At 35.8% G+C, this 22,460-nt stretch overlaps 4 protein-coding genes across 5 annotated transcripts; all 4 read left to right on the plus strand.

Annotated features, from left to right (window-relative positions):
- The first annotated feature begins 205 nt into the window (after positions 1–205).
- LOC141648174 (cytochrome c) lies at positions 206–3,959 on the plus strand. The gene is made up of 3 exons (XM_074456664.1): positions 206–497; positions 3,176–3,309; positions 3,556–3,959. Exons 1-3 carry the CDS (start codon positions 386–388, stop codon positions 3,646–3,648), a joined length of 339 nt encoding a protein of 112 aa, XP_074312765.1. The 5' UTR covers positions 206–385; the 3' UTR covers positions 3,649–3,959.
- A 4,575-nt stretch (positions 3,960–8,534) lies between these two features.
- LOC141648175 (DUF21 domain-containing protein At2g14520-like) lies at positions 8,535–17,712 on the plus strand. Of its 2 annotated transcripts, XM_074456666.1 has the most exons (11): positions 8,535–9,028; positions 11,897–11,973; positions 12,044–12,127; positions 12,370–12,483; positions 12,595–12,681; positions 14,117–14,256; positions 14,332–14,419; positions 14,805–14,878; positions 16,128–16,255; positions 16,641–16,909; positions 17,116–17,712. In XM_074456666.1, the coding sequence occupies exons 1-11, from the start codon at positions 8,851–8,853 to the stop codon at positions 17,158–17,160; spliced, it is 1,284 nt and encodes a 427-aa protein (XP_074312767.1). In that variant the 5' UTR covers positions 8,535–8,850; the 3' UTR covers positions 17,161–17,712. The 2 variants fall into 2 exon arrangements, with proteins under 2 accessions (XP_074312767.1, XP_074312768.1); XM_074456667.1 differs by lacking the exons at positions 16,641–16,909; positions 17,116–17,712 and adding an exon at positions 15,547–15,601 and having other exon boundaries at positions 8,539–9,028; positions 16,128–16,219.
- A 2,758-nt stretch (positions 17,713–20,470) lies between these two features.
- On the plus strand, positions 20,471–22,345 carry LOC141648176 (uncharacterized). Its single transcript, XM_074456668.1, has 2 exons — positions 20,471–21,274; positions 21,354–22,345. Exons 1-2 carry the CDS (start codon positions 20,557–20,559, stop codon positions 21,425–21,427), a joined length of 792 nt encoding a protein of 263 aa, XP_074312769.1. The 5' UTR covers positions 20,471–20,556; the 3' UTR covers positions 21,428–22,345.
- Positions 21,481–22,206, plus strand: LOC141649795 (uncharacterized). The gene has a single exon (XM_074458474.1). It carries the CDS (start codon positions 21,481–21,483, stop codon positions 22,204–22,206), a length of 726 nt encoding a protein of 241 aa, XP_074314575.1.
- Positions 22,346–22,460: the final 115 nt, after the last annotated feature.

Below are 22,460 nucleotides of genomic sequence, written 5' to 3' on the forward strand. Positions count from 1 at the left end.
TTTTTTTACTGCAAAAAAAGTGGATTAGTGGATAATAAAACTGCTGCTTATAGTTAACTGTTTTGCATGTGGCTTTTTCCTTTCAGATTTAGATTGGGCCTAACTCTTGTTATTGGACCCGTCCTATCCTATAGGACGGTCCTATAGGAGAGTTGCCGTTTGCTAAGGAATCCATTGACAAGGGGAACAACAAAGCCCAAGCCCAATACAACCAACACACTCCCAATCCTGAATCCCCCACATATATTTTCCTACATCGAAAGCCTTCTTTATTTCACCAATTAAATACATCCTTTTAACCCTAATAACAAATCTTGCGTTGCGTTGTTGCGACTCATTCTCCATCAATAGTGAAGCGAGAGACTCTGTAAACAAACATCCATCAATGGCGTCATTCGGCGAAGCTCCTGCAGGTAACCCTAAGGCCGGAGAAAAGATCTTCAAAACTAAATGCGCTCAATGTCACACCGTTGATCAAGGCGCTGGCCATAAACAAGGTTTCCCTTCTTTTTTTTTCTTTTGATTATTGTTTTTGCAATTAGTTTGTTTTATTGTTGTTATGATTTTTTGTTCGGTGTGAATTTTGTATAGATCCACATGCATAATGATTCGGAATGTTTAATGATCGATTTGTTGCAATCAATAATATGATTAGTTAATTTTTGTGTAGATGTTGAATTAATCGAAAAATTTATATTTAGATGTTTGATAGAATTGTCTGCTACGTTGGAATGAGAATTGTTCGTTGTCATTAAAGAAAACAATGTGTTTGATAATTGGTTGAGCAATTGGAGGCCTTGTTGATCGGTGTGGTTGGGGGGATACGATGTTTATGATTTTTTGATCTTTGTGCTGTTAAATCTTGAGATAAGAATTGTTTGTTGTCATCAAAGAAAACAATGTATTTAATGTTTAATTAGATTAGATTCGCTGTCGAATAGGCTGACTAACTGAAGGCATTTTGTTCGTCGTGTTGTTTAGGATCATACTTAGTTGCTTAAATATTGTTGGAGACTAGCTTGTTTTTATAGAGGAATTAGGTGATGCTTTTGATTATTGGTTGGGACTTAGGAGAAGGCAAATGAAATTTGAGGTGGAGATTTGTCGTTTTAAAAGAGAGTAGGATGTGTAGTTGTTAAATGTATAAATCAATAAATGTTGGATGTTAATTGGCATTCGTGACTAAATGCTTTAATATTTAAAATGGCTGTATTGCAAATTTGTTTTTTCTGATCGTGGTAGTTTTCCTAGAAGAGGGATTGTTGCAGCTGATTTTGGTATAAGATATTTGTACGAAAGTTCTGTAGCGGTATCTTGCAGATTATGCATAACTTCGGCTTTGTAATGATGTTTCATACTGTGTTGTTTGTCTTGAAAAAGCTAGGCTACCACTTTTCTTGTGTTCTTTTTGCCGATTTTATTTTGTGAAATAAAAATTTTGCTTTTAGAGAAAAATGTTTGTGCTCCCCTTATTGGTGTTGTCACAAACTCATGATTATCCCCTTTCGTTGTCTTGCTGACCCGCTTTGTTCCTAACGATTTTAGGGTCTTTTGAATCTTTGGAACCCAAATGCTGTTTATTAGTAAATTTTGCAATCAGATGCTTGGGATCCAGTAACAGACCTTGGCCACTTTGCACTTTTTTATATAAAAAAATCAGATGTAGATAATTTGAATGTTGAAGACTCTTGTTGAGAGGGGGTTGGTCACTGGTCCTTCTTTGATGCCGTGGAGTTGTAATTTTAGGCTTATACGAGACTGACATTCCTGTCATGCTAACATGCTGCTTTTGTTAATTCTTTTAGACTTGCAATTACAACACGATGTGATGTGTGTCCCAGTCTTGTTGTTCTCTTAGTTTACACAATTCAGTACAAACAAGTTTTATCCAATGTGTGATACACACTTAATAGGCTACATGATATGTCGATCTTAAGCAAACTTCATTATATAAATGCAAACTTCATTATATAAATACATGCAAGCTGATTCGCGTTTCATTAGGGTTGTGCGAATTCTGTACCCTAGTAATCTCATAGGTAATATTCATGTATAAAATTTGCTGTTGCGTGATTAAAGTTGTTGCACTTTCTCATTTTAATTGTGGAACACAGATTATGTTAAGTTCCTCGATTTGTTTACATTTATATGCTTAATGTTACTTGTTATAGTCTTATAGATCATATGTTGTCTATTTGGAAACTTAGAATTTCAGTTATAATAGCCATAAACTCTATAGGACCTTGCTACTTGCTACTTGCTACATATTCCATCTGTCTAAATCATTTGTTTACCTTTGATTAAAATACCCCTCACAAAGAATATAGAAGGTAAACAGATGGTTGGGACCGAGGGAATAGCACTTAGAGGTCGCTTTGGATAAGAGTAATTATTAGGGAAGTAATAGAGTACAAATGAATAAAGAGGAGGAGATTTGTGGTTAGTAGTGGTAATGAATGGTGTAAAGAGGAGGTGAAGCAGGAACTTTTAACTCCATAATGGCGTAGTCAAGTAACTATTCCCTCATAAAGGGGTAACTTATACTCTCTTTTCCTCATATATACCTTCCACCACCACCACCGGCACTCTCCTCCATTTTCGGGTTCATTTGAGATCTATTACTCCGCTAATATTTACTTCCAATCCAAGCCACCCATTGTCGATGTCAATTCAATGTATTCAAGCTTTGCTAGTCTTTGTGGCATCAGCAGTCTCTTGTTTGACTTTAATCTTGTAGGTGATTGCTCTGTTTAATCTGGTTGGTTATTGCTTTGTTTAATCTGGCAGCTTGAAGTGATGACCTTAACGATTAGTATTCACTATCAGCTGTATGTAATTTTGTAGTGTGTAGATGTCACTGGGTTCCATTATATGGTTTAGGGAGAACTGTTCAACTTTTATCAGTAGTTGTCTGGATTTTTCATTAGTAGCTACTTTTAGAGTGCATTAATTTATTCGCATGGAATTCATTGGCCTGATTAGGCTCTCTATGTTGAAATGCCCAGAAAACAGGTCCTCCTACGTGTTTTTGGTTAAATTCTTAATTTTGTTTCAGCTTAATAGGATTGCGTCTCTTTATTGATCATTTGTTACTCGCTCTTTATCCTGTTTAGAAATGCTATTAGCTCGACTTTGGATCTTCGTTACTGACTTTGCGTTTCTGTTTCAATTTTAGGTCCAAACCTAAATGGTCTGTTTGGAAGGCAGTCAGGTACTGCTGCTGGTTACTCTTACTCCGCTGCTAACAAGAACAAGGCTGTCAACTGGGCAGAAGAAACACTTTACGATTACCTGCTGAACCCAAAGAAGGTAGATTATTCATTTGCTTTTCTCATAACGCATGAATTTCATCCTCTCCCTCTCGGACTCCAGAAACCTAATCATAATTTCCCATATACGATGAGTGGGATTTTTAGTAAATGGATTGTCACAATATCTAATATTTGACCAAGACTAACTAAAGCCTACTCAGTAAGAAGTAATGTCCTCTTGTGCTTGCCTAATATGGCTTCTACTGGTTTAACTGTCACTAACGCTTGTTTAATCAATACACAGTATATTCCTGGTACAAAGATGGTGTTCCCCGGTTTGAAGAAGCCTCAAGAGCGTGCCGATCTCATTGCATACCTGAAGGAATCCACTGCCTAAGAATTGCATTTCTGATCCGTAGTTTATGTAGGAGAAAACAGAGGAATTCAATTCCCGATATTGATTTTTGAGGTATCACTGATAAGTCACTTCTAATGTTTCGTTGTCAAATAAGTCCTGACTCTTTTGAGGGGAGTTCGATTTTCATCCTCTTAAACATTCATTCTTATAATCAGGCTATTATGGCTTGGTTAACTAGCTACTATTTTTTGCACAATCAGCATGCTGTTTTTGCTTTCCTTCAGAAGTTTAATACTACTAGATTGGTTTCTTTTGGATTGTTTAATATTTCATAGCAGAAGTTTTTATTATTGTTCGTATTTTGAGGCTGTTAAGCGGGCATTCTCGACTTTGCTTGATTTGTGGTCATATTGACCCCAGTCCTGAAATTAAATGCTTGATCGATCCGTTATGAGGACAAGCTAATGCATTCATTAAGTTATGTGGGAATACTATTCTTGCAAGTTTCCTTGTACCAGACCTAAAATTAGGTACCTATCTATTGATACAAATTAACATGCATAATTGTATACTTTCGAAGGATTCAACGACACCAAAAGAAGTCGTTGATAATATTTAGTTCCATAATAATGACATCTTCACAACACAATTAACTTGTGGACCACTTTCAAATTGCAATCATATTAATGAGATTTGGTTACATTACTGATTAGTTACTCAGCAGAATGAAACACATTAATTAGTCGAGGCGATCAAATCGTACTTGAGCAGTTGAGTCGGAAAACGGGTTTGCTACGAATTTTGATTTGAATCTTTCTATATTTTCAAAATGCATTGTATATACACTTGTACTACACAATTATAATGGAAGCACGTACTGATCATACATATACATACTTTACATATACATATACGTACCCGGTACCCGGTACTCCATACTACAGTACATTACTACATGAACCTGTATCACACCTTCACAAGTCACACAGACGAGCAGTAAAGCTTGTCATCCATACTACAATCTCTACGTGTAACCCGAATATAGAAGAACACCGTAGTGACAACTGCGAAAAGCAGCGCACATATGATGATGGCCCCACCAATCTCTGACTTGTCACTAGAGCGAGGAGGCATTCTAGTTAAAACAGGCTCAGCAATGGGAGCTGATGTTTCCTGGTCGCTGCCTGGTTCCGACGAAACCATGTCAACCTGTACTAGTAGTAGAAACATTAGTATTGACGATAAGCCAAGAAGACCCATAATTTATTGGATGGTGGTGTGTTTAGGATGCTGTGTTTTGGGAACGAAGGTGAATATAGAGTGTTGTTTTTATAGATTTATAGTGTAATGAATGAATGAATGAATGAATAATGACGTTTGCGCGATATGGATGGCTAGCAATGTAGTACAGTTCCTGTAGGGTTTAATAGGCAGAGTTGCTTACTTTTGTGGTTGGAAGCTGTGGATAAATAAGTAAAGGGTACAAATGTTCTAGGGCCGATGCTATTTATGAGGGTGGTGGGTGATTGCGATATCAAATCTCAATGTGCACGCACACAATATTATCTAACTTCTATCAAAAAAAAAAAAAAAGAAAAATACTAAGAGCGAGTATTATCTATGTAATAAAGATGAAGGGATGGTTTGATGGGTCCCACGATTGCGCTTCCACCTCCAAAGAGACCGTCTTACCCTTGATTAGCGTGAGACATAGCAAAAACTAAAAGTAAACACCGTATTATGTGAAAGGTCTCACATAAACACTATCGAGGGACCATCTCATAGGAGAATTACTGCATGTTTCAGTTTTTATTTTTCTACTTCAAGTCTTCAATTAATTATATTACCGCACGACTTCTCTTCCCCTTTTGTGGTTTGATGAGTACTTTGTAGTTGCATACTTGCATACACCGGAACTGCTTTTATTTGAGAAAGAAATTGGCTGATGATTTTGATTTGTGATTGGTTCTTGGGGAGAAGTCTGATAAATCTTGTTGTGGAGATTTGTTGCATTAAGCTGCAACAGTAATAAGTTACTCTCTGTGTTGTTAATGAATAAATGCTGATGTTAAATTGACATTTGTTATTCAATGCTTTCACTGTATGACTGGCCATTCTTCAACTTTGAATTTTCTGATTGCTGTAGACAGCTGTAGTTATTTACATTAGCGACTGTTTAAGTTGATTTTCATATTTGAAATTTGTACCAACTGTTTTTAGTTTGGTCTCGGCGAAGTTTGCCACAGTGCTTCATTTTATAAAGAAGAAGTGCCACTCCGTCGTCTGTCTAGAATACAGTTGCTAGGCTTCCAGTTCTCTTGTCGGCTATTCGCCGATTACAGGTTTTCTGTTTAAAGAGGGATGATGTTTTAGGCTCCCACCTTGCTGCTGGTTACATACTAGATTGTATTCTTCCGTTGTGGTGCTGACTCTCTTTGTTCATCAAAATTGTAAGTTCAGGTTTGCGATTCTCATTATGATTTGCGATTCTCATTATGCATTTGATTTCACGATAACGTTAAAACTCAAGCTTTGAGATTTTTAGACTCTTAGTAGTTTGTATTTATATCCGCTCTAATTGCGAGATTAATATTTTTCAATAACGTTAAAACTCAAGCTTGAGATTTTTAGACTCTTTATAGTTTGTATTTATATCCGCTCTAATTGTGAGATTAATATTTTTTATGGGTTCGAATCACAATCTATCCATTGCCTTCATAAAGTTATGAGGGGTACCATTCTTGAAAGTCCCCTTGTATCAGAAAAATTCTCATTGAAAACAGATCCGAAACATTATGGAGTAGTTAAGGATTTTATTGGGGCGGGGCGGTGGTGGATATAGGCTTCCCCGTACCCGTACCCCTTCAAGCAATTCTCATACTCGTACCCATCCCGCCTGGTGGAAATCGGACCCGCCCCATTTACCCACTAACCACCCATATCATAATTTTTTCGATGTAGTTTAATCACTATGAATTTCCTCAAAATTTCATTTTTATATCCATTTTCTATATAAGTTAATAAAAAACATTATATAAAATCATGATAAAATATATATTTTTTTAATAATTGGTGGGTAGGCGGGTATTCAGTGGATATGACGTAAAACCCATCCCGCCCCACTACCCATGGCGGGTGGAATTTTTGTACACGTACCCGCCCCACCACCCACGAAAGCCCTACCCATAACTGGGGCGGGTGCGGGGCGGTACCCGTTTTTACCCGCTCCGCTGACATTCCTAAGATTTTTATATAAGTTAATAAAGAACATTATTAAAAGTCATGATAAAACATATATTTTTTAATAATTGGTGGGTTGGGGGTAGGCGGGTATTAGGTGGATATGACGTAAAACCCATCCCCGCCCCCACCTATGGCGGAAGGAATTTTTGTACACGTACCCGCCCCATCATCCACGAAAGCTTTACACGTAACTGCGGCGGGTGCAAGGCGGTAACCGCTTCCCCCCCCCCTCCCCCCGCCCCTCGGCCGCTAAAATCCATAGGAGTAGTGCAATTTATAGAAAACAAAACTTACATAGGAGTAATTGTTATACTTTCCAATGATTCAACAAGGACAGCAAAAAGAAGTCATGATCAGATTTGGTTCCAAAATAATGACAGCATCTCAACACAATTAACTTAGTGGACCATTTGCCGAATCACATAATAGAAGATTTGGTTCCATTTACTGATTTGTTACTTTACAAAAGAAAAACCATTAACTGATTAAACTAGTCAATCATAGAGGTAAATACGTAATAAAAGCTTGTTACGGGTCGAAATCGACATGAATTTTTAGCCTACAAACAATCACGAAAACGGGTTTGGTACGAATTAACAATATAAATCCTTACATATTTTCCAAAATACGTACCTATTTTTCTTTTCATACTAAATAGTCTGATATATTCAACTCCCTCCGTACCATACCAAAGGTAATGTAGGAAAAATTGCAGTATTTAAGAAAAAGTGGAAAAAAATAAGGGTAAAGAAGGAAAAAATAGGCGGGGTATGTAATTGTGGGTTTAGAGCACCCACATTGAAGAGGATACACCATCCTCTTAGGACTCTCTCTCATCTAAGAGGATGTCCTCTTCAATGTGGATACATCCTCTTAGTATCCTCTTTGAAGAGTTTAGTATCCTCTTTGAAGAGGAAGAGGAAGACATCCTCTATTTATGTGTTAAAGATATTATTCATTCACAAGATATTGCTCAACCAAATCAAATCTCCAATCCCTCAATCAATACAATTTACAATATCATTCACATACTTTACATGGTATCAGAGAATCACATCGATCCTCATACTTATCACCATCTCCGCTGCTTTAACCCTTGTCGGTACACCCATGGCAACCACCAGCGCTCAAATACCCAACTCCGCTGAACCAACCAAACCCTTAATTTTCAGTATGTCCTTATTTTGGCCCTTGTGCCATATAAGAGAAAAAAAGTGTGATGGGTCATACTTTAAAGGTGAAAAGAAGAGGAACACAACATCCTCTTTGATGTGGAGAAAAAGAGAGGTAGAGGATGAGAAATTGGAAAATGTGGCAAAAAATAAAATAAAATATTGTACCCAATGAAAAAATTAGAAAAAATAAAGAATACTTCCTCTTCAATGTGGATGCTCTTTACTGTGTGTTGGTAGATGGGGTATGTAATGACATTTTATGTAAATATTAAATGGGTATAAGGATTGTGGGCCAAATAAGGTATGTTACATTTAGTGTGATACGTCCGCTTATAGTAAGTGTTACCTTTAATCTGGTACGGAGGGAGATAAGACACTAAATTTATCAAGTTCATAATACTCGTGGAGCAAATCAGGGAAAAGAAGAAACTCAAAATTTTAAAAATAACTATTCCTCGCGATAAACTCGTCTTATACCAGAATAGTTCCGGTTAATTTCTGTAACCACTTTTCGTATTGCATCACTAACAACATTCCCTAATCTCCTCATAGGTGCATCACACGTGGCTATTTCTGGAGAAAAAAATAAAAACAACAAAACCATTCTCTCCGTATCTCTCTTCTCCAAAGTTTGTTTGTTTTTCACATAATCCACTAACGAAACCACACACCACTCTAATTCTCTCAAACTACGAGTAATTAATTCACCGCGAGCTAGGGTTTCCTCTTCAATTTCGGCAACAATGGCGTCAAATTATTCATCGCGTATGATACAGTAGCTTCAAAATTGTTACGAGGATAGAGAATTACAGTTCGCACAGTAATGGCGGTCGAGGTTAAATGTTGCGAAACGGATTTTTTCGTGAATATCGGTGTGATTGTGTTTTTAGTCATTTTTGCAGGATTAATGTCTGGATTAACGCTAGGACTCATGTCTTTGAGTCTCGTTGATCTCGAAGTTCTCATAACGTCTGGTACTCCTAAAGATCGCAAACACGCTGGTATGATTTTTGATTCTTTTTTAGTTTGTTAATTGTTGATTGTTTTTGAGTAATTAAGTCGTAATTTGTTTGTTCATTGTTAATTTGAATGATCGATGGACTGTGATGTGTTGTATGTTGTTTGATCAGTTTTTTGTTTGTTTTTGATCATTTTAAGATGAATTAGTGCGGAATTTTGGTTAAATGTAATGGAGTAATTAGAATCGTAATTTATTTGTTGATTTGAGTGATCGATGGAGTGTGATATGTAGTATGTTGTTCTTTGATCAGTTATTTCCTTGTTTTTGATCGTTTTAGGAGAAAGTAGTGCGGAATTTCGGTTAAATGTAATGGAGTAATTAGCATCGTTGTTTAATTGTTAATTTGAGTGATCGATGGTGTGTGATATGTTGCATGTTGTGGTGTTATCAATTTTTTTCTTGTTCTGGAAGTTTAGCTACTATTTGATTGTTCTATAGGAGGATTTAGTACTGAATTTTGGTTAAATGTGATGGAGTAATTGAAGTGATCAGCATCCATATTTATTTGTTAAATTTGAGCAATTGATCAATTTGTTCTTGTTGTTAAAGAAGTTAGATGTTTTTTTTAATCGTATTAGGAGAATCTAGAGCTGAATTTTGGTTAGATGTGATAGAGGAATTAAACTGATCAGCATCATAATTTGTTTGTTATTTGAGTGATCGATGATGGTATGTGATATGTTGTATGTTGTGTGACCGATTTATTTCTTGTTGAAGAAGTTTAGATTTTCTGAACGATTTAGGAGGAATCAGTGCTGAATATTGGTAAAATGTAGCAGAGTAATTGTGGTGATTACTCTGATTAGTGTCATAATTATTTGTTGTTTTGAATGTTCGATGGTGTGTGATATGTTGTATGTTATTTTGTGATCAATTTTTTTTTCTTGCTAAAGAAGTCTAGATTATTTTTTGTAGTTCCAAGAAATTGGTGCTGAAATTTGGTTTCACGTGACAGATTAATTGAAGTGATTTAGCGTCAAAATTTATCTGTTAATTCGAGCGATGGTGTGTGATATGTTGTAGGTAACGTATGTTGTTTGATTTGTTTTTCATTGTTGAAGAAGTTTAGCTAGTTTTTGATTGTTATGTTACGTGACGGAGTAATTGCAGTTGTGCCTTCTTATTGTATTCAGCTCTGTTTGAACTTTGAACTCTTAATCTGTTAGACTTAATTGTTAGTTTAATGATGTCATGTCTTGTAAATAAGGCAAGCTTGTTAAGATGATTTGTGGTGGTTCAATTTTTTTATTGCACTTTACATTAAATTTGACATGTGATAGAAATTTAATCTGTATGAGTATTTAATTTGATTAAATGAGAACGAGCAAGAGAGTGATTACAGCTGTGATTTGCGTATGGAGAGTGTGGAATGTTGTGTTGTCCTATGGAAAAAAAGAAGAGAGAATAGAAACTGTTTCATCTAGTAGTAAAACTGATGTTCAGCATAGAGTTAGAGGATTGTGATTTGTGAAGTGACGAAATTAAGGCGGGTGATAGAGACTTGCTTAATACAATCATTTGATGGCTGTTTTCGTTATGTGCCATCTATGTACATTTTCTACCTTTCTAGAATTTTTGTTTGATAATAATGTGATTTTTTTTTTTTACTTCAAAAATAAAACAAGAAAATTGTACACAGGAGATACTCGCAAATCGCAACACAAGAACAAATAAATTTTGAAGGGGTTCTGTTATTTCTTACGTTATTTATACTCTGCTCCCTAGCAAAGTTAAATTTTGATTTATGATAGGAACCTTCTTAGTTTACCAGAGTTTCTGAACATTCTTACATTATAGCGTAAGTGAGTGGAATCTCATTGTACTAGCTGGAACTTTATACCTCAACTGGAGGTGTTTCATGTTAAAACTCATTCACGTGGAAGCAAAAACTAGAGAATATTTGAGTTATAATTAAGGTTAGGTGGTGCTTCTTTTATCGTTAAAGTTTGGGCAGTATTCCATTGTGTCCCTAGAATTCGTGAACGAAGATGCCAGAATTGTCAGGCATTCGCATTTGATCGCATTTGTCCATTGATTTTGATAACCCTTCAGTTATAGTTTATGTTTCCACTTTTATCCCTCGATCTATTGACCTATTCTACATGATAATAGTTTTTATGGCTTGCGAAGCCTATCTTTTCAATACAACAGTCACTTAAATTTGGAAAAAGATCAAAATAAGTGGCGAACTTGAATATGAAGAATGTACTCCGTAGCATTTAAAAGTCAAAATGGTTATCCTGTAATGTCCCCAAGATCCAGGTTTGTTGCTCCCAAACCACTGTCTGTTTCATCGATTTATATCCTACAATGCCACAAAGTTATGGATGTAATTAAATCATATCTTTATGTCTGGCTGAATGAATAGTATGAAGGCTTTTCTTATTTTATATTCGCTTCTTCGTGGCTTATGAATATGATGTTGTATAGTGTTTCATGTAGTCGAAAGTGTTTGTATGAATACATTTCCTTTTGCATCACCTGTTGAAAAGCTAAGAGAAGATTCCCTTCAAGCTATATTAAGAAAAAGTTTGTAGAACCATTTTGCTTCATCTTAAAGGTTTAGAGTTTTAAGTTTTAACCATGGTTAGCTAATAAAGGGTTATACAAGTATTGGCAGAATATGAAGCCTTTTAGACAGGTTCTTTGCCTAGAACATGGTTTTAGGTGTGTTGAAGAGAGTTTAATCTTTCCGTCAAGTTCTGTCTCTTGCTCTTTCTTTGAATAGGTTCTCTGTGTACTGTGGTGCTAGGGTTTGATTTTTATCATTTTTTTTCACTTGTTTGTTATTTTTAGTTACTTTGTGAACATAGCCTTAATAAAAAGCTTTCCACCATTTTATTGACAGAGAAGATAATGCCTGTTGTTAAAAATCAGCATTTGCTACTCTGTACCTTGCTTATCTGCAATGCTGCAGCCATGGAGGTATTAAATAAAGGTTACATTTTATTTCATGATAATGTATAATTTGTAAGTGTGCAGCTTGTTTTTTCAGGCACTTCCCATTTTCCTCGATAGTCTGGTTACAGCTTGGGGTGCCGTCCTAATTTCAGTGACATTGATACTTCTATTTGGCGAGGTTAGTGGTTGAGTTCTTGGTTTGTATCAGAAGATATTTGTTTTTGAACATTTAACTGTATGTATCCTTCTGAACTACACTATTTCTGTTACTGTCTTTTTTCTGTCACTTGAAATGATAAAATTCTGCATCAGTGTAGAGTTTAAATAATTACTTTTGTATCCACAATTACGTGAATACTAGTACATGTTGAAGTTCTTATCATACACTTATGTTCTTTGCTTGTGTTTTTGTGCTTACAGATTATACCACAGTCCGTTTGTTCTCGCTATGGTTTAGCCATTGGTGCAGCTGTAGCTCCATTTGTCCGTGTGCTTGTTTGGGTTTGTTCTCCTGTAGCCTATCCTATAAGCAAGGTGAGAGGTTATGGTTTTATCCTGCCCGTGAATGTGCTTTCAGGTTGATAGATCAAACTATTTTTTGAGTAGTTACACTTTTATTCATTACATTCTTTGATTGTTGTACAGCTGTTGGACGTGCTTCTAGGGCATGGCCGTGTGGCTCTTTTCCGTAGGGCTGAGCTGAAGACACTTGTTAATTTGCATGGAAATAAGGTGCATTTATTTTCCCTAATTGCTAGCGTGCATTTCTCTCAACTCGCTCTTTTTGAATAGCATGCTCTATACAAAATGTGGTCCGTTTAGATTTGAGAAGGCGAGGAACTCAATGGATGTTGAGTATAATTTAGCCTATACGAGGTTAATTGGTATCTCCCATATGTTGAGAAACTTTTGTCGGCCTGTGAAAAATGATACTGGTTGTGGAATAGCCATTAGTTGGGTTTTGATTTTCAAAGAAACAGGGTCCTTTTATTTCTAAAACTCGTAGTCTGTCAGTTGTACTTCCCAGCAACTTTGTTGTCGTTCTACATTTAGCATTCTAAATTCTACTGTCAGTTCTTCAGAGAAGCAACTTCAGAGTGTGATTCTACATTCTAGCTGGTGAACCTGTTGGTGCCGTGTTACCCTGTTTGCAAATATCAGACACGATACGATGTTGTGGTTATTGGATATGACTATTTTGTGTGAAGTTTTCATTTTTTTTTTTTTTGGTCTAAAATGAAGTGTCGTGTCGTGTCTTGTCAGACATGATATGCACCAGATACGTGGTGGTGCATCTATAGAAGCGAACTAAAGTGGTTGTGGTCATTTTTTGTGCTTAAATTTAGGCCAATCATCAATGAAATATTTAAGACTTTTTAGACCTTTCCATGATCTTTGGAAGCAACTTTGTTGTCATGACTCATGAGTGTGGAACCGGGATTGGTTTTACCTACTCAAGTCATCCTATCCAACAGCTTGTTTGTCTTTATTTTGGAAGTATCGATTGGACAACAGATATGAAAGTCAAGGTGGCTGGTTTTTTGGGTTAGGATCCATCACTTAATCCTTATGAACGAGTTGGAATTAGGAATATGACACTTTTGAGCAAGGTTCAATTATGAAAGCAACTGCTTCAAGAAAGGGTTTGACAGCATGAAATATACCTTGCATTTTTTTTTTGACCATTTCCTCTTCTTTGTTGTTTGCGCTGTTTGTTTTCTTTCTTAGACATACTTTTTTTTTTGAGGGGATGTAATGACATACTTTTTACTTTCCTTTTAATATGAACCTCATGTAGTCCAACAGAAAATAGAAAGCTCGATCTCAGATAGTTTGGTATGGAATCTGACTCAACTTAAAAGTCCACTTAATTACCATCATATGTGCTGGGGGTGGAGTGCGTGAAAATTGTCGGTTCTCAGAGGCAATTTAACAGCATTGTTCATCATTTCATTAATTAAATTCACCTATAAGACCTATGCAAGCTGGACAACTTAGTCACTAGCTCTCACTAGCAATTTGTGCTTAACTGCATTTTGCTTGGTCATAAGACGAAGAGCATCAGCAGTCATAATATGGCAATTAATAGTTTTATTTCTTTAGTTCTGTTGCATTGCCACTTATACATAAAGTTTGCATAATTATTAAATTCTGTTATGGTATGCAGGCTGGAAAAGGCGGGGAACTAACACACGACGAAACTACTATTATTGCTGGAGCACTGGAGCTAACAGAGAAAACCGCTGGTGATGCAATGACTCCTATATCTGAAACCTTTTCGATTGACATCAACGCCAAACTTGATAGGTTCGCATTTTAGAGCAGCCTTTATTTGCGATTAAACTCATATATTTTATTAAAACTTATTTATGTTCTTCACAGGGTCATGATGAACTTAGTCTTGGATAATGGTCATAGCCGAGTGCCAGTCTACTATGAGGAGCACACCAATATTATTGGATGTATCTTGGTAAGTATAAAGTATTATACTTAGTGTCAAGCTGTAGTGTCGGTCTTTCTGTATTACTGCCTTTCTCCCAAGAGATCCTGTACACTAAAAAAAATGTGACGAAAAAGGTGGAAAGTGTAAACAAGTTATTCCGACAAAGGGAGTATGTTGCATGATACTAATGAGGAAATAAAATTTAATTATGTCCAGAGTGTGATGCTTTGTTTTTTCTTTCTGCATTTACCTATTGTCCTCTGCATTTCACTTGATCATTCCAAATTGATTTTACTGAGAGGAGGTGGTTTCACTATGTTAGTACCTGTATCTAGTTCATCAGTCAACAGTTGCAAACATCCTTGCATGTGGTCCCAAGTTCTGACTGCTGTTTATCTCCTATTAATTTTAGGTGAAAAATTTGTTAACCATTCATGCAGAAGATGAGATGCCTGTAAAGAGTGTAACAATTCGCAAAATCCCGAGGTATGTAGCTGTGTTTATTAGTGTCAGTAGCAGATTACATTACATGTTTACATGTATGTCGTTGAATTTCTGCTAATTCATATGTTTTTGTATGGCATGGACTATAAAGCTGAACATCAGGACAATATGTGTCACTAAGTCACTATAGACTACAGCAGGCTGGCCACTTTTTTCAGTCTCTTATTCTAGTTCTAGAAGCATATTACAGAGGCTATTCTTTGTGGTATTAAATATAGGTGGAGTCGATTAATTGGAGCAGGCTATTTTTTATAGTTTATATATAATATTTTCTTGCTTAAAAGTAGTTGTACGTCATAAATTGTTAAACGGAGCATTATCAGGTTGAAAGTACATCAGATGTTAGTTTGATGAAGCAAGCTGCGATTTTCAGTCTCCTGTTTTACTTCTATTGGTATATCAATAACAGATCAGGACAGGTCCTGTAATAATTTGACTTCGTTAAATGTTTCTGTAGATGAGCATTTTTCATTTCAACGTACTTGTCCTGAAGATTCTTGAGTTAGATCAATCCTGTCATTTAGGGAGATAGACTGTCTATCATGTTTGTTCAACTTTCTTTATACAGGTTCATTTTATATCGACCTTTGTGAGTGTAACGAGATTTATGTTTCTTTCAATTTGATTCCTTTTGATTTCATTTCTTCTAGGGTAGCAGGTATGTATGATTATTGCTTATACCAATATCCTTTGGATCACATCCAAGTAAGTTAAAAACATGGTCTTGGCCTACCACAGCCTTTCTTAATCAACATACCTTCTACCTCCTTCAGCTTATTTAGGCAAAAGTTGTAAATATTCACAAGATACTTCTGGGATTTGAATCAATTAAGATGTGAGAATGGCTATCATGTGACACACCATGACACTAACTCCTTCAATAGATCTGATGGTGTGTCTAGTTGGATGGTTTGGCGTGGGTATGATTGCATAGCTAAATAGTCATTAATCATTACTCACTCACTCTATATCTCTAATGCAATAAGCACGCAAATTATGTTGGCATTAAACAGATGCATGCTTTAATTTCAATACTTTTCAGTGCTTTCTGATTTTATCTAATATTGTTGCATATAAATTTTGGAAATAGCTGACAAATTTAAAGATAGATTATTACACTCACAAGTCATTTGACTGATCTGATATTTTGTTGTCTGCTAGGAGGGTGGTATACATGGGGTAGATGATTGTGTTGTTGGGATTACATTTAATCGAAGCTTTTGTTTTGTAGGGTGCCTGAAACTATGCCACTGTATGACATCTTGAATGAGTTTCAGAAAGGGCATAGCCACATTGCAGTTGTTATAAGACAGTTGAACAAAACAGAGATACAACATGTTAATGGAGGTCCTGCGGATGGTATGTTGTGTTTCCAAGTTTGATGACTTATTTTACTTAGACTCGACCTCAGGCATCCGTGCCGCGTCTTAGACACGGTTATTTTTGTGCGAAAGTTTCCATGTTTTTCATCCAAAATGAATTATCAAAGTATCGTGATTCGTGACAGAATGTTTTTGCTCTACCTGACACTTTACACTTACAGCCCAGAGTAAAGTAGCCTTATTCTTCGCTCAAAAACAAATTAGCCTTATTCTATGTTCCTAATATTTTAAGAGCAAGCGTTGGGATTGTTGATATCCCAACATTTTAAATCTGGGAGCTAGACTACTAATATTGTCAGGAAGGAGATGGGTGAAGGAGATGGGTTCTGCTTTACACTAATTTTATCTTACTTTGAACACAGGCAGTCCGGTCAGGGAGGTGAAGGTGGTAATTGACAATGTGGATGAGGAACAACAAATAGATCAAAACGAAAAGAGTGTAAAGCAGAAGAAAAACATGCATAAATGGAAGAGCTACCCCCACAGCAATAAGTCAAACAGGGCCAAGAAATGGAATAAGAATATTTATTCGAACATTTTGCAGATTGATCAGCATCCTTTGCCAAAACCCGATGAAGAAGAAGCTGTCGGAATAATAACTTTGGAGGATGTCATTGAAGAGCTATTACAGGTATTTATTCTGTTCACAAACTGTGGCTTGAGTGTTGAGAGACCTACCATATTCTGAAGTAATTAGTTGGCTTAATGTATAGTGGGTGAATGGTATATGGGTTGGACTAACATCATATTAATATGGCAGATTCACAATATTGTATTCTGTTGAATGGCCATCTATGTATTTGTGAACAAACTTAAATGGACTTACTACAAATGCAGGAGGAGATCTATGACGAGACTGACCATCATTTTGAAGATTCATAAATATAACAGACTTGCGTTAATGGAACACACATATCGGTTATGTTCTGATCGCCTTATGAGAGAGGATTCCAACATTTTGTCATTGTTGGCTGCCCAACTGCAGGTTATAACAGTTTCTCTCTCCGTCTAATTAGATTAGTTTACGTTATATGTGAGTACATGTAAGTGGGGGTACGGAATCCAACACCCGCTCTCCTCGACATAGGATATATCAAAAAAGAAAAGGGAAACTATTTGATGAGATAGATCAAAATAGAATATGGAAGTTATCCAATGAGAGTTATGAGACGGTAACATGGTGGAAATATGTGACATAATGGAGCTGCATGCACTTCTTGTGTTGATAAGTGACCATGTCTATCGCCATCATCTCAAAGCGATGTTTACATAATTTAAGCATAATTGCATATGACAGCTTTCGACGAAGTGATATACTTTTGTATTAGGAATGTTATGATGAGCTAATTGTGGTGATACACTGATACAAAAAGATATTTAAGAAATAATTGCAGGCCCGATCTTAATTATTGATTTGAATGTCTGGATTAAAAAGATATAATTAATTGCAAAGGAAATCTGATGTGAACCTTGTAAGGACTTGTCCGATGTAGACGCCTTGCCGGACGTGCTCTGTCCTCTTTTGGCTGTGCAGTTCATCTTTCTTTATTTATTTGATTCCCTTTTCGTTATTCTCTGCAGTCCTTCAAATATTTTTATATGCGTGACCTGTTGAAAAAAGATTTGACCCTAAACGTGAGTATTTTTCGCCCCAACCTAACAAACCAGGAATGTCTTAACCGACTCGTTGTATAGGTCTACATGTTATGAATGTTCTTGGAAAATCAAAACAAATTAATTCTGTTCAAATTTGTACTTGGTAATTGCTTACATGCATGCCAAAATTCAGAGGCTCTTAAGCAGTGCATAGTTCTTTACAATTAGTAGATTATACAACCAGTTGTACGGTGTAGAATCCGAGCTATGTATTAAAGTTTTCGAGTTTTGTTTAAAATAATCTGAGATATGCTGTAAAGTTTTTAAACTCACACACTTAAAACATAAAAAAATAAACTCTTATAAAACTGAGAAAAATTATACATAAGCTCGGATTAATGTATATGGCTGTACAATGCTTATTATACAACTGATTGTATAGTAGTATTTGTGAGTTCTTTAGGGAATTTGGATGTGTGGGAGAACTTTAAATCAACGAGTCGTTAGGACGCATGACCAGTTACTGTATCAGACCTATGCTGTCTTATAAAAAAAAAAAAATTGTTGCCTTTGTTAGACAACTTAGCGATTTTATCACGTTGTCTACTTAAGAGATGGATTTACCGTCGGCAAACTAAACATATTCTAAGACAACAAAGCAAGCTTGTACAAGTTATTGCCATTTTTGTGAAGGCAAACATACATTGGATTTTGACATTCTCTTATCCACGTTTCATTGCGATGTGATTACTGTGGCCGACGCTGTTGCATGGCAATTCGCTGAAGGCACTACACTACGTTGATAAGTGATAAAGATTTCAATTAATTAATGGGACTAATATTTTGGGCCAAAAATAGGTAAGACAAAGCTAGGTGCCCTACAAAGATGCAAATTGCATGTGTATCCACTGTTGGTAACTGAAAATACAAATAACTAACAAAAAAACATTGTAAACGTTGTTTTTTTTCCCCAACAATGCCACTAGATATTTATATGCTCTTGTTTATGTTATCTCTACAAAGTAATTTCGACATAAAATTTAAATAGGAAGCGAAAAATGTATTTAATTAGTTAATCAATCGATATTTATATTCAGTTACAATTAGAGTTGCATATATAATTAGAGCCACTCAAATTATGTATAAGGTGGTATTTTCTTGACCTCACACCAAGACATACAATGACACCAATTGCTTGACGTAATAGTATTCAAGTATCATTATCATGCCATCACATTATTAGACAAACTAATGAGTTTCTCATAAATTCCTTCTAATTTCATGAAAAAAATGACTCATGCATTTCAAAGTTACTTTCACACCTTGAAAATAAACGTACTTTTTCTGTCCTATGTTTCACTTATTGTTCCATTTAATGGTGTCAAGGTGATGACCCAAGTCTCGAATTGTGATGATGAAAATAGGAATATAAACTCAATAGTAACTACGGAGTACTCCCTCTGTTCTGGTTATTTGTTTTCCTTTTTCATTTTTAGGTGTCTCAGTCATTTATTGTCCTTTCTATTTTAAGAATGAATTTGATGAGTCATTTGATCATTCACACTAGATTTATTTCACTTGTCATTTAATTAGTAATTGGTCCTCTCCCATTTCCTTGTTCTTTGTGCTAAAACCAAAGGTCAACAAATGATCGGGACGGAGAGGGTATATTTTTTTGCGTGAATTTTGTGATTTAGTTTAATTTTAAGTCGTGAATAAACAACTAATACTAAACATCTGATTCTAAAGTTTTAACGTCGTTATATCTTCACATTCGTGACCCGTGAATATGAGAACTATGATTAAGACAGGTCAGACTACAAACCGATGATCAAAGAAATCGTTTGATAAAAAAAAACAGCAATTCTCCCTTGTGACGGTCACACAGGGACGTTTTTCATTTTCATATAAATAGATGTTTTATTTCAAGTAAGAAAAAAAAAATTTTGGGGAGAATATTTAAGAAAGTGAAATTACAATCTTAAAATAGAGGAACCATGAGGATCGAACTTGCGACCTTTTGCTCAAATCTTTCTACAATGCAAGCTTTACCAACTCCACTACATTCAACTTATGCTATGTAATACTCCGAGTTTTATATATTTCTGCCCGGGCCATGGCCCATTGGGCCAAACCTTAGCTTCGTCATTGCGGTCACAATTTGTGACGGGCAAATGTGACCACTTTTTGATAAAATGTAACCACTGAAGTATTGTTCATAAAATGTTACCTATAAAAAAATGGTCACATTTTCTCATGAAATGGTTACATTTAGCCCGTCGCAAATGAGAATAGTACTTGTGACGGAATAGTACCCGTCACAAATGAGAATTGGTGAAAAAAAATGTATATTCATTAATTACTCATGTTATTTGTAACCTTCCAAGAAATTTTGTAACTCCTAATGTAGTCACATTTACATAAATAACAACTCTTATATTCTTACCCAAATAATTATAATTAATGTCCAATATTCCTATCCACTCTGTCACAACAAACAGTTAATTGATTAATGAACAAGTCGTCGTACTCTACTAATCAATCAATACTGAATAATGATTTAACTCTATAATCACAAAACAATCATATACATACATAAATTTTTAGCACGACAAAAACCAACCTTGTTTCTTTCTTCCTCTTCTTCCATTACAAACTAAAAATACAAAAAAAAAAAAAAAAATGCAGAGAAAAATTTCCATACCTTCAACATTTGCATCAATTTGTTGGTTTAGTTCTCTTTTTGCTATTTTATTCTTCTCCTTTCTATACCTTCATCCTAGAGATCCCAATAATTGTCTAAATACTCTTCATATCGATGCATCTAAGGAAAAGGTAACATCTTCTTTCAAATATGTTTCTAGTGAATTCACTGACGTTGATAACCTCGAGAGTCTTGATGGACTCTCGAGTAAGGTAGTCGTCAATTCAACGACAAGTACAGATAATAATGTACCTGATGTCCAAGTGTCAGACTCGGCTATTTTTGAGTTGGGTTTAAATTTTACATCAAATGAGCTACCTCCAAACAACGTGGTTGCACCGATCATTGAGGAAGCGGTCAATGCTACGGTTATTGAGCTTGTAGAAAAAGCGCCACCACCTAAGAAAGAAGATATTGATGATACAACTGATCAAGCTTCGAATGGAACAGTCATTGACATAGTAGAAAAAGCGCCACCAACCAACAAAGACGATACAACTGATCAAGATGATGAAGGAGACGATGAAGGTTATGACATAATTCCGTCATTTGATGTACTCTCAAATCCTCCATGGAATATTTCGAGGGCAAATAGGATCTTGTGGCTTAAACAAAAGCTTGAAGAATCTAAGATAATCAAGTCAACGTCAAGAACTCGAAATTTTGATGAAAAAATGCAATCATTTCTCAAACAAGGTAATCATATTAATACATTACTTTCCTTTTTTGGTAAACTAGCTGACATCTGCATAATAATAAAATAATGTCATCACAGGTTGTACAGAGCGATTCTTCTTCACTTGGATTTCCCCAGCAAGTTTATTCGGTAAAGAGAGCTTCTTGTCCTAGAGAGCGTACTCAAGGCGCACCCTTCTGGGTGCGTCATGATACTCTCTAGGACAATGGACTCAAAACCCGGCCGGTCAACCCTACAACCCATCTTAGACAGAGGTTACAAGATCCTCCCAATTGCTCCGGATTTTCGGTCCCTTTTTAACAACACTCCGGCCCAAGGATGGCTTGAGAGGCTCGAGGCAGGGGATGTGGACCCAGGGAGCATACCCATCACGCAAAACTTGTCAAACCTTTTACGAATGGTAGTCTTATACAAGTACGGTGGGGTCTACTTAGACACGGATATGTTAGTTCTTAAGAGCTTTTCGAGCTTAAAAAACTCGATTGGAATTCAATCAGTCGACGACACGACTAGGAAATGGAGAACGTTAAACAATGCCGTTTTGATCTTCGATAAAGAACATCCATTGGTATGGAAATTCATGGAAGAATTTGCGTTTACTTTTGATGGATTCAAATGGGGTTTTAATGGTCCATATTTAACAACAAGAGTTGTATCTCAAGCGGTTAATGATACGAGGTTTCAATTCAATATCGTGTCTCCAATGGCGTTTTACCCGATTGATTGGATCCGAATTCCTAGATTATTTGAAAAACCATACAAAAATGGTACTACGTGGGCAACAAATAAGTTTATGGAGATCGATTCAGAGTCGTATGGAGTTCATCTATGGAACAAATTTACTCGTAAATTAAAGATTGAAGAAAGAAGTGCTATGGGTAGATTAATCTCTGAGCATTGTATCATATGCCAAGATGTTTACGACTCGTGAGCTCAAGTCTTAGGTAAGACGGTTTTACAGTAACAGATGAGCGGGTTTTGAATTATCCGGGTAAGTTTTTTTAGCTTGAAACCAAAAACATATTGTTACAGTTGAATATAAGACGGTTTTACCAAAGTTTTTGCCACAAGATTTGGAAAGGATATTTATTTGTTTATTAGGAAGGTGAATTCACAACTTGTAAACATAGTTCCTCTATTCTTCTTACCTTTAAATATTAAAGGTTGTATTTTCTGTAAAACAAT

Source organism: Silene latifolia, chromosome 3, assembly GCF_048544455.1.
Source record: "Silene latifolia isolate original U9 population chromosome 3, ASM4854445v1, whole genome shotgun sequence".
Lineage (NCBI taxonomy): Eukaryota > Viridiplantae > Streptophyta > Magnoliopsida > Caryophyllales > Caryophyllaceae > Silene > Silene latifolia.

Bases quoted from the DNA above. Each gene is read 5' to 3' on its own strand.
- LOC141648175 (XM_074456666.1), top strand. From the start codon at position 8,851: ATGGCGGTCGAGGTTAAATGTTGCGAAACGGATTTTTTCGTGAATATC. The intron at 11,974-12,043 runs GTATTAAATAAA...TTGTTTTTTCAG, and splicing joins GCAATGCTGCAGCCATGGAG to GCACTTCCCATTTTCCTCGA. The intron at 16,256-16,640 runs GTATGTTGTGTT...CTTTGAACACAG, and splicing joins TAATGGAGGTCCTGCGGATG to GCAGTCCGGTCAGGGAGGTG.
- LOC141649795 (XM_074458474.1), top strand. From the start codon at position 21,481: ATGGACTCAAAACCCGGCCGGTCAACCCTACAACCCATCTTAGACAGA.
- LOC141648176 (XM_074456668.1), top strand. From the start codon at position 20,557: ATGCAGAGAAAAATTTCCATACCTTCAACATTTGCATCAATTTGTTGG. The intron at 21,275-21,353 runs GTAATCATATTA...ATGTCATCACAG, and splicing joins GCAATCATTTCTCAAACAAG to GTTGTACAGAGCGATTCTTC.
- LOC141648174 (XM_074456664.1), top strand. From the start codon at position 386: ATGGCGTCATTCGGCGAAGCTCCTGCAGGTAACCCTAAGGCCGGAGAA. The intron at 498-3,175 runs GTTTCCCTTCTT...TTTCAATTTTAG, and splicing joins AGGCGCTGGCCATAAACAAG to GTCCAAACCTAAATGGTCTG. The intron at 3,310-3,555 runs GTAGATTATTCA...ATCAATACACAG, and splicing joins ACCTGCTGAACCCAAAGAAG to TATATTCCTGGTACAAAGAT.